Source organism: Schistocerca nitens, chromosome 8, assembly GCF_023898315.1.
Source record: "Schistocerca nitens isolate TAMUIC-IGC-003100 chromosome 8, iqSchNite1.1, whole genome shotgun sequence".
NCBI classification, from domain to species: Eukaryota; Metazoa; Arthropoda; class Insecta; order Orthoptera; family Acrididae; genus Schistocerca; species Schistocerca nitens.
The window spans coordinates 243,377,099-243,389,213 of record NC_064621.1 but is presented as its reverse complement, the minus strand read 5'-3'; the positions used below and the strand labels follow the sequence as shown (position 1 = coordinate 243,389,213).

Sequence of the window (12,115 nt, the reverse complement as noted above, 5' to 3'; positions counted from 1 at the left end):
ATAATGGTCACAGTACACTTCGTTTCTGAACATGCTTCATACCAGAACTTTTTTACAACAAAAATATAATTTTTTTTGTAGCTATATACCATTGAAAGTGCACCCTCCAGACATGGAGCTGAATCCACTTACACTACATCTGTAGTGAGAAACTCTATTGACATCACTACTGTCGCTGTGAGGGCTGTTTGAAGTGTCACTGTAACTGTTGTGATTTTATCCACAGCTGTTATTTTCTCAGCAATTGTGGTATATGGTGCAGAATGAAATTTAGTTGTCAGTGGCACTATTAGGAAATTTATTTCACTTTATCAGTTTCAACAGGTTAATCTGCCTGGTTTCTGTTAATCTGTTTAGTTTAGCAGATGTCAACATCTTCTTCACAGAAATGTAATGCCATGACATGTTGAAAAATGTACATATTTCATGTGATAAGAATAAACACAGATTGATAATTTACAGCAAATTAATCACACTTCTGTACAGAGTCAAGAAGACACATCAATAAGACATTGACATCTGCTAGGCCAATATTAAGATTCTGAAGATCACAGATTAATATACTGAAACCAGTACAGTGAAATAAGTTTCCAGGCTGTGAAACTGATGACTAAATTTTATTGTGACATTTAACTGTTGCTATTTAATTAAATAATGATCTCCTCCACTGAATTTTCCTAAACAACATGCTCTCTCCAATTTATGGGTATAGGCATGTGTATGTGTGTGTGTGTGTGTGTGTGTGTGTGTGTGTGTTTGCATATTTCACTCTAACTTGTTGTTATAACTTCAAGTTGAACAAATATATTTCAAGGAAGACGCAATACATGAAAGTCACAGATCAAGTAAACAGAGTAAGACGTGTGTACACTTTAACAGTCAAATCATAACTTAGTCCGACTCTAGCGGCCGCTGGCTGGCTGGCTGCTTACGTGGCGCTGCTGCTGCATGGCTGGCAGACAGCACTGCATGTAGAGGACGCGCGTAACTGTGCGGTGGAACTTTGAAAGACTGGCGAGTCACAACACCTGTCATTCACATAGCTCTGAAAGCTTGCATGTTTTCCTTTGTTTTTGTGTGCATCTTATCAACACAATGATTCTGCTTTTCGGTGAGTGGTCTCCCTTAATCCTAAAGTATTTACATCCTGAAAGAACTTTCCTACAACATCTGTATTCTAGGTTTGTTTAACAGCTTTCTTCCACTCTTCAGAGGTGACATTCCTAACAACTTCTTTTTTCATGAGTGCTTCACCTGCAGAAAGGGTAAATTTATTACTATTCTTTGCAAAATAACCTTTAATCCGGGTCAATATTAACTCTATTGGGTTGAAATGGCAGTGGTAATGACTGTACGCCCATACATTTCTGCCAACTCATTGATTCTGCATATGGTGAAATGTTGTTTATGAAGAGACATTAGACGCATAAGCTCCACTTTTCTTAGGTTATCACTTATATGAACTTTATGACCCTGAATCCAATCACTTTGCTATGGCAGGTGCCTTGTCAACAACAACTAATTGGTAAGGAACCTTTATCTAAAACAACTGTTCATGTTTTTCCCAGATTTTGTATTAGTGATTCTACGAATTACTTTGTAAACATCATGTGATACACATCTTCATGATAATCTCCTGTCTTCTTTAATTTAAAAAGCAGGAGAACCACTAGGGAGAAAACTTTGTGAGGTCCCCTCGCCGCAAGGCACTGTCATTGCTCCTTTAGTTGTGTCATTCGTTGTCCAATCGTACCTGACAATGTGACCAGAACTGATTTGCATTTCATCAAGCCACACCAGTTCATCGATATTCATGCTACGGATCTCTTCAAAACCACTATTTCCATACAGCAACATCCTCCCTTTCCATCCACAGTTTAAAGCCAAAGAAATGTCCATAGGAAAATCCTAGGCTGTGCAAACCTGTGAATTACAATATTTGACTGCCTTGAAAAAGACCTAATCCTTAATGGTAACCAATACCCTGCTGAGTTTCATATGTTTCCTTCTCAAAGAGCAATCATACACCTGACAATGAGTCACATCCTAAGCAAATGAATTTATATTGGTAATCAGTTTATACATACAACTTTTTTTCCACCCCCATAGTTTCAAGGTTCAATATTTTTCCATCTTCCTTGTCTTGCTCACACATTTCCTTGTCAATCTTCACAACACTGTTTTTGTTTGTATTCCAAGCTGGAGCAGTTCTATCAGTTACCAAGTTAAAGGACAGCATCGAGCCACTGTTAAGTTTTTCAGACTCAAATTAGTCACACAATGCACAAACCATTTCTCTTGATGGACCTCAATGGCAATACTCTAGCCAAGAAAATGACACTGAACTTTTACACTCATAACTTTCGATGAACCTCCTTCTGACATTGTTCAGTACCACACAACAAATAACAGTAACAAAAATTAAAAGAATAACATAATAACCCCAGCAACAATTCACTGATAAGAAAGAAAAATCATACAGAGCAACAAACACACAGGACAGCAACCTATCTGAAAATGATGCACGGTGCAAGTGAGAAGTGTTGTGGTGGTGGGGGTGAAGGTCTGTCAACTTGTGGTGACTGCTGCGACTACAGGTCTCACAAATTGGCACAATGCATACTGTGTCTCCCACATAAGCTTCCCTCATATTGCTTCTATTGTAATTATCAATCCTAATGTAAATTTGAACAGTAACAACAAATAGAGAATAAGCCTTGCAGCTGTAAAAATTATAACAAAAAAATCATAGGGTGTACTGAATACACACAACAGCATGTAAAACTGAAGCATGGTTCAAGTGAGTAGTGGGGATGAAGGTCTGGCAACAGGTCTTGTGGGATTTGTCGATTATGTGTCATGCCACCCACATAAGCTTCCCTTGTGCTACTTCAGTTGTAACTGTCAACCCTAAAGTAAATTTGAACAGGCCATTGGTTTGGATGTTACTGAACCACTGTTACCTGTATTGGAAAAGTAATTATGGGCCCATCATTCTCTTTGAGCACCCCTCAAGGAGTTAGAACAACGTCTTTGTTAAGAACATCTTAGACCCCACTGAGAATTTTCCTGTATTTTTATTTCCCAATGATCCCAGGAGGATCCAGTCTATTTTGGGTGTAAAAGGTAGGTAACGCTATAGCATATTACGTTAAGGGTCTTCCATTTTTTAACCCAATGCCCCAGGTCTTATGTTCTCCAAATACAGATTGTTATGATTACAAAAATGGGCTGTGACTATGCAGACTTTCCCAGCATATTAATTGGTCAAATTCTTGTCGAGTCCTCAACCAGATAAAACTGTCATCTGTACCTGGCCGCCGTCATCATGCAAGAAAAGCTAAGCTTCTCCTATTGATAAGTGATTCGAATTGTGAATGATGGCACCTTTAAGTACAGCAAAAATATGAAAGAGCATGGACTAAGATAATGTGCAAGCACTCGAACATAGCTGCTGTCCAGTTACAAGAAGAGTTGGAGTATTCCCACTGGTGAATACTGCCGAAAAACAATTTATCGTTAAAAATTAATATTCATAGCCAGCCAATTCAAATGTCATTTTTCTTCATATAAGATAAACAGGACTGCAAGTTTTACTTAGTGGTTATCCATTACTGTGGTTAATGATATTATCTGATAGTATGATTTCAAAAGATTCTTTCAAAACACAATCCCAGTAACGCAAGGTGTCTGCAACTATTTGTGTCTCACTGGAATGCATCCTTTGTCCCTCTGTAAGACAGTGATCAGCCACCGCAGATTTGTCACGTAATAATCATATATGGAGATGATGTTCGATACATCTGTCATTGACAGCACAAATAGTTTCGCAACAGCATATTTTATCGCACTCACATAGTATTTTGTAAACACCAGGCTTCCTCAAACCTAAATCACCCTTAACAGAGCCAAGAAGTACTATAATCTTAGCTGGCAGATGGAATACACATCTGATTTCATGTTTCTTCAAAACCCTACCTATCTTGGCAGATATGTTCCCAGCATATGGAAGGAAAGCAACAGTACTGAAAGTGTGTTCAGCTGGTTTAGATAATGGTCCAAACTCAAATGCTTATTGAATCTGTCTGTCCTTATAGCCATTATGATTAAACACATCCTTAAGATGTTGCACGTCTTGTGGCAAATTCTCAGCATCCGAGGTAGCATATGCTCTATGACAGCTAGTAGCATGAAAATACCTATAGTATGTGTCCAAGAGTTCTGTCATTTTTCTTATAAACTATTACATCCAAAAAGGGTAGACCCCTTCTTTTCAATCTCCAATGTGAATTCGATGTTAGGATGGAAACAATTGAAACGGTCCAATAACTGGTACAAGAAAACTATTTCATGTGGTCAAACAAGAAACAAATAATCAACATACCTCAATAAACAAGTAGGTTTCAAAAAAGATGTTTTTAGGGCCATATCCTCAAAGTCTTCCATAAAAAAATTGGTGACTATGGGGGATAAAGGACTCCCCATAGTCGCACCATCCATCTGTTCAAAATATTTGTCATTGAATGAAAAATAGGTGGATTGTACATGACAGCAGAGTTTCGTCATTTCTATGTCTAGTTTTTCATTAATTAAGATCAATAACTCTTCAAGAGGGACCCAAGTTAGAAGAGACACCACATCAAAACTGACAAGTAAAACAGAAGTACCAAGACAAAGCGACTTTAAACATTGAATAAAATTCATGGAATTGGAAATGTGGTGTTCACATTTACCCACATGAGAGATTACGACCGACATTAAATATTTTGCCAAGCTGTAAGTAGGTGCACCCAAATTACTAACGGCCTGGTGTAACAGGACCCCATCTCTACGTACCTTCGGCAAATTGTGTAATCTAGGAGGAATGGCCGCACCAGGATGAAGTTTTTTAATAATCTTCTTAAGTAATCAGCTCCTCTTCAGAATAAAGTCATTGTCGATTTTATGAGATCCATGAAATTCTTCTCTAATACATGATACGACAGATCCTTATGTAAATCATACATCTTAGTCATATAATTGGCCTTGTAAATTAAAATGGTCGCATTGCCTTTGTCTGCTTGTAAAATTAATAATATAAGGCCCAGACCAAATAGTACTCCATGGAGGCCGAGCACAATGCAAAAGATGGGAAACCTCCTGCCTGATCTCTTCTGCCCAGTCTTCCAGAAGACATGACATGAATTCAATGATTGGAACACTTCTAGGCAAGGGTGCAAAATTTTAACCTTTTTCCAATATTGAAGCCGCAACATGTTAAGGTTGTGTTTAAACATAATAGCTATATGGACAGACAGATTCGATGAGCATTTGAGTTGCTGAAGACACTTCCAGTCCTGTGGCTTTCCTACCATATGCTGGGAACGTGTCTGCCAAGATAGGTAGGGTTTTGAAAAAATGTGAAATCAAATGTGTATTACACCTGCCAGCTAAGATTAAAGCATTCCCTGGCTCCAATAAAAATGATTTAGGTTAGAGGAAGCCTGACGTTTCCAAAATACCACGTGAGTGTGAAAAAACCTACAGTGGCCATGGCCAAACTATTCATACTGTCAACGACAGACGTGTTGAACATCACCACCATACGCGAATATCACAACCTGACAAATCTGCAGTGGCTGAGCATCGTCTTACAGAGGGATATAGGATACTATACAATGAGACACAAATGGTTGCTTAACTGGGATTGTGTTTTAAAAGACTCTGTTAAAATCAGACTAAGAGATAATACAATTAATGATTGAATATAATATAAGTTACATATTGAATATAATATAAGTTACATCATCTTTGTTTTTAGATAATACAATTAACCGCAGTAGTTGATCCTGCTACAGTAAAACTTGGAAACCTGCTTTATCAGATATGAACAAACAATGGAATGTGAATCGGTTGGCTATGAATATTAATTTTTAATAATAAATAATTATTCACCGCTAGAGATGATGCAACTTTTCTTGTGCCACAGGACAGCTGCTATGTTTGAGCCCTTGTGCATTACCTCAGCACATGCTCTTTCATATTTTTGCTGCTTCTAAAGGCTCTGTCGTTCACAGTTCAAATCAGTTATCGATGAGAGTGGCTTAGCTTTTCTCACTTGATGATGGTGACCAGATGGACCATGGAAATATTGCGTGCAGATGACAGTTTTATCTGGCTAAAGACATGACAAGAAGTTGAATAAAAATGTGGTGCTTGCTATGTCTCATCTTTTAAAAATGACCCTGCAATTTAAACCTATACCATTAACACATTCACACATTTTAAACTATAAGCCATGAACAACTGCCACTGGAAATGTCTGTTAGCAGATCCACCACACTAATTTTAATTGATTTTTGTTTGTCTCTTGTGAGGTTCCAACTATCATGCTGGTTTACAGAAATCCCCAAAAGTGACTGTAATGTGTATTTATTCATGGACAATAAGTTTCAGTCAAACACCAACCTTCAAGTCACAGATTAACATTACATCATGTTAAACGGAGGTTTCTTGGAAACTGGTTGTCCATGAATAAATACACATTACAGGAGCTTTTGGTGGTTTCCATGATGCAGTTCTTTAAACACATTGATTCTGCGCAGCACTGTTGTGCCGTTTACAGAAAATATCATACTGGTGATAAAGATTAAGACATGCTTACTGCTTCAAAACAAAAGACCCATTTTTTGTACAACAGGTCACTCTCTGCAGTTTGTTTGAGAACACTGAATGCTAACAGCCATTATACTTTTTTACTATACAACAATCCTAGACATTATTTAGCAGGATTCTCTTTCAATAGATCTTACTCTATAAATAAATTACAAGGCTGTTTTCACTTGTATATAAAGACATAAGGAAGTTGAGATTAAAGTAATTCAGCTTTCAAACTTGCATCCATCATTAGAACATGCAGGAGACACACACACACACACACACACACACACACACAAAGGTCTTGAATCAAGAGACACCAAAACTGAAACTAAAAATAAATCCCAAACAGACAAAAGCCATAGTTAGAGACAAAAAAGGATGTGGAGGTAAGACTGCCATAAGAATAGATGATGAGCAACTCGAAGTACTAACCAAATTTCGGTATCTGTGCAGCACTGTGGAGGAAAGCAACAGGTGCCTCAAGGAAAACATCCAGCCAAATTGTCTTCTGAATTGAACAAAACACACACACACACACACACACATGTACACATCTCAAACACACACAACCAACTGTCTCTGGCTGCAAAGAAATGAAGGAATATCCACAACAGTTAGAATTGTAAATTCTTCTAAAATATTAGCTTCAATTCTTAGATATAAGCAGTTTCAGCACATATCTTAATCTGGATCAGTACCCACAGACTACTAATAGGCTTGAGATTTACAAAAAAAATTAATAACTAAAATATGGAATATAGAAAATAACAGTTGATCACAGTTGTTAGTCATGGTCAGCACAACAACATTTCTTACTTTCATTGCTCACAAATCTCTCCCAGTTTTCATCCGTAAGATTTCCCCATGACCCATCCATGGGAAAGTTTTTTATACATTTTTGTGTGAGGACACCCATGTAAATCTGGAGGCCCATTAAGGCAAACACAGATAAAGAGAACATGGTCAATATGATCACATCCCGCAGATTCTTCACAGATTCAATCACAGCACCGACAATGGTCTTCAAACCTGTAGAGAAGACAGTAAGGAATTATTTGCAGCTTGTTGTAATAATTCAAATTTTGTTTTAGCCATAATTAGCTAATTAACTAATGTTGCCCAGTTACTTAATGAACCAAATCTGCTATTATACAGAAAAAGGAATCAAGGAAGACAATCAATGTTCCTCCCAAAAACAATGTGAAGATTTAGTTTACCAACAAATTCACACAAATATCTCAAAACCAGTCATGTGAGTAAAAATAAAAACTCCTCATACTGGGTGTGGAAGGAACATTCATTGTCTTCCTGAATTATTTAATAACATCTATCAACAGAGTAAAATTAAAATAATTTTAAATGTATGTTTTTACAGGTATATATCAAGTCCTATCTTCTCATCACGTCTGGTATGTCTCCTCTGATATGGAATTCTGGATGACTTTCCCAAACTCTCCCCATTTCCTAAACCTCACACGTTCTTTTCTGCCATTCCCCCTTCCTTCCGTAATAATGTCTTTCCTTCTCATCACATCTAGTAGGTCTCCCCTAACATAGGAGAGCCAGTGGCTTCAAAAGGCTGCAGATTTCCATAACAAAAGTGTTTTCTCCTGGGGCCACATACTGAGTAGGTTTTTTTTTTATATATCCACTTATATTACATTTTCAAAAGCTAAGAACAGAGATGACATCTCATGATGAAGACTGGATCTAGTCGCAGCAATGAAAGTGAGTTGTGCGACACTTGGTAGAATCAGTCGCAATTATACTGTGCTGCAAGCTCCAAAGGTTAGTTTATCCTGTTATTAAAAAATAATAAAGCTGACCACTAAAAGAATATTGGCTATGTACATGCAAGAATGTAAATGAAAAATGTGTTGCTCATTAGCTTTTTGAATCAAACTGGGAGTTTCCACTTATCTATTGTCCAGAATGGATGCATGTTCTGAGGGAAGTCACCTTTTACTAGTACTGCATTATTGTAAAGGAAAAAAGTGTTGTTCATTAGTTTTTAAAACAAACTAAGTGTTTCCATTTATGTACCATCCAGAATGGATGCATATGCAGAGAGAAGTCGCATTTTACTAGAACTGCAGTGAGTTGCTTATTCCTGCTTAAGTTGAGTGTATGCTTCTGAGTTAATTGATTTGAGATGAAGAGTTGTATAGCTTCAGGATGAGAAAACAGCAACCATATTGCACCAAAATGGTTTATATGTAATTGTTTTTGGAAGGAGGAATGCGGCGGTACTTTTGAATACAAATTTTCAAAAATTATTCTTCTGTACAGATTACAAAGGCAAAGGCTGTTGGTAAAGGGAAAAGAAATTACGTTTCAATTTAGGAACTCAGTCTAATGTGCTACAAGTATAATAAATATTTTGAAACAAATTATACATTTAGGAGAATACACACATAAAAGATATAGAAATTCACAATCTTTAGGAGACAGTGGTCTCTTCTTCTGGCAGAAGAATTGAATGGATAGGAAGAGGGCTGAAGGAAAAGGACTGGCAAAGATCAGGAAATTGGGAAAAGTCACTCAGAACCCTTGATCAGGGGAGATTTACTGGAAGGGATGAGAAGGAATGACTGATTGTTGGTGCCTGCACTACATGAGATTTGAAAACTTGAGTACTTAAAGATGGAAGACAGGGTAACAAGCAAGACACAGATTACAGAAAAACATCATGCCAGAGTCAATAAAAGTGGAAAGCTAAGTAATTTTATGCATGGTAGACAGGAGAGGAGGGGGTGTAGAAAAATAGGCAAGTTGGAAAATAAAAGAGAGTGAAGAAAAGGAATAGATACTGAAAAGAAATCTTGAGACCACAGAGATTAATATAAATTTAGGCCAGGTGAGTGGCAAGAAACAAGCACGTCTTGTAATGCTCAGTGACACCTGCCGAGAGAAACTGATGTCATGGGAGAGTCCAAATGGCATGTGCGATGAGACAGGTACCAAGATCATGACTGTCATGTTGTAGAGCATGGTCTGCATCATGATACTGTGTATTACCATTACAATCTCTCTATCTATGCCCATTCATCCTGATAACTTGGTGGTAATCATAACAATGTTGAAAGCCAAACACTTCTACATTTAGTACCTCTCCTCAACATCCCATCCCTGTGGTACAAACTGATCTATTGTCCCTCCGTAAAACCTCAGGCCCCTCATGGAACATCTTATCCCACCCAAGCTGTGCACTCCAATCCTTTATCTTCTTCCAAACATCCACAGACCTGAACATCCTCGTCATCCCACAGTTATAGTTTCTAGCTTTAAAGCACCCACTGAACATACCTCTGGCCTGATTGATTGATTTCTGCAACATAGAGCACAACTTTCTTACAGCAATTAATTTACTTATAATCAATTATTCAAATGACAGTCACAATCGCATTATTTATTTTGCCGCCAACCAGTTTCAACCCGCAATGGGGTCATCTTCAGGGCAATTTACACCATTTGGTCGCTCTCTAGAGTCGTCACCCTGCCTGTGCATGGTTGGTAAATAGTTATCAGCATTCTCAAAAATAATAGAAGCAATTATGAAAGACAGGTTAATGAATTACCTGAATAAATACAATCTTTTAAGCGAATCACAGTTTGGTTTCCGAAGTGGCAAAAATACGGAGTCAGCCATAGTAGAATTCACAAAAGTTGTACTTGATGCTCTTTTATTTATTTATTTATTTATTTTATTTTGATCCAACATCAACTGATTACAAAAAAAGGTTTTTTTGTTCCAGTCTTCTGGATAAGTCAGAGCCTTACTACTAGGGTTACATATTATTGGCTGGCACTTTTATCTACACAACTTTTTCTAAATTTAGTTGAGAGAACAGAGTTACATATATGGACTATACAGAAAAAGAAGTTGTTATTGCCATACTTAGATTAAGGAGTCTACAGTTTGTAACAGTATTCATATCTGACATTCAAATATTTACAGTTTGTGACACAGTCTAAGACCTGAGATTACATATATTTTTAGATAGATGGTCTTCCATCATACGAGTGTACTAAATCTAGAAACTCATCTATTGAATATACAGGATTGTTTAGGAGCCATAATTTTAATTTAATTTTTAGTTTTGTAATGGGCAATTTGGAGATATTAGGATGGAAGCAATTCAGTAGTTTTATGCTGCATAGTGAGGGCTTTTCTCATAAAGTGTTGTTCTATGAGAGATGATGTGGGGTCTCTCTCTACCTCTGGTGTTGTGATCGTGTATTTCTTTATTAAGTGTTTTGTTACTGCTTACTGCCATAATGATTATCTTCAGCACATACAGGTTATGAACAGTTAGTATTTTAAATTCTTTAAACAAATTTCTGCAGGACTCCCTGGCACATTTCTTTCCCATAATTCTAAGTGCCTTCTTTTGTAAGGTAAGTACACTTTTCATATTACCTTTACTGCTGGATCCCCATACCTCTATCCCATAACTTAGATGGGATTCAAATAGTGCAAAATATATTTGCCTCAGAGTGGTGATGTTGCAAAAAGGTGTCAGATTTCTTAGGACATATATGGTAGTACATAGCTTTTTGCAAATATCATTCACATGATCAGACCAGTTTAACTCTGCATCTAGTGTCAGGCCAAGAAATTTGGTCGAGTATTGTTTTTTAATGTATTCGTCACCCATTAAGATTTGGTTTTCATGAGTTTTTTGCCTCCCAAGATCAAATTCAATATAGACAGATTTATTTGAGTTTAATTTTAGTTTGTTTTCATTAAAATACTGCAGAATTAAGTCTGCTGCAGTATTGGATTCCACTTCGAGCTGTGAATAGCTTGGATTGCTGCATATTAACGTGGTGTCATCTGCATATAAGATAGCTGTTGCATGGTTTGTTATGGACTGAATATCATTTACATAGATAATAAAAAGAAAGTGGTCCTAATATTGACCCCTGTGGGATACCCAAATTTATGTCAGTGGTGTTTGATTTGTATGTTCCCTCTGTAGTGCTAATAGACACAAACTGCTTCCTATTTGTCAAGTAGGACCTCATCAGATTATGGGCTGTGCCTCGAATACCATAGTTCCACAGTTTGTCCAGCAATATGGTCATACCAACACAGTCAAATGCTTTTGTAAGTCTAGAAAGATGCCACATACATGTTCTTTATTATCTATTGCTTGAGTGACACCTTCGATTAAGTTTGATGCTGCTGTAATGGTGGATGACCCCTTGACAAACCCATACTGCCCCTTAGAAATCACTTTTTTGCATACCAGGAAGTTCCAGATTCTTATGTATATTACTTTCTCAAAGATTTTGGATATTATTGGAAGAACAGAAATGGGTCGAAAGTTTTCTACTAAATTCCTGTTTCCTTTTTTGAAAATAGGCACAACTCGGGCAATTTTCAACTCATCTGGAAATAGACCATCTTCCATATGAGAATTGATAACTGTTGATAAAGGTGATGCAATTTTATGTATACATTTCTTAAGAG

General features: G+C 37.0%; 1 protein-coding gene across 1 annotated transcript in view; it reads right to left on the bottom strand.

The window, feature by feature from the left end:
• The window catches only part of LOC126199500 (sodium channel protein para-like), a 391,295-nt gene that overhangs the window by 191,191 nt on the left and 187,989 nt on the right, over positions 1–12,115 (bottom strand). The window contains exon 6 of the mRNA XM_049936423.1: positions 7,456–7,668. Coding sequence (XP_049792380.1) covers positions 7,456–7,668 — 213 coding nt within the window. The remainder of the gene's footprint in view (positions 1–7,455; positions 7,669–12,115) is intronic.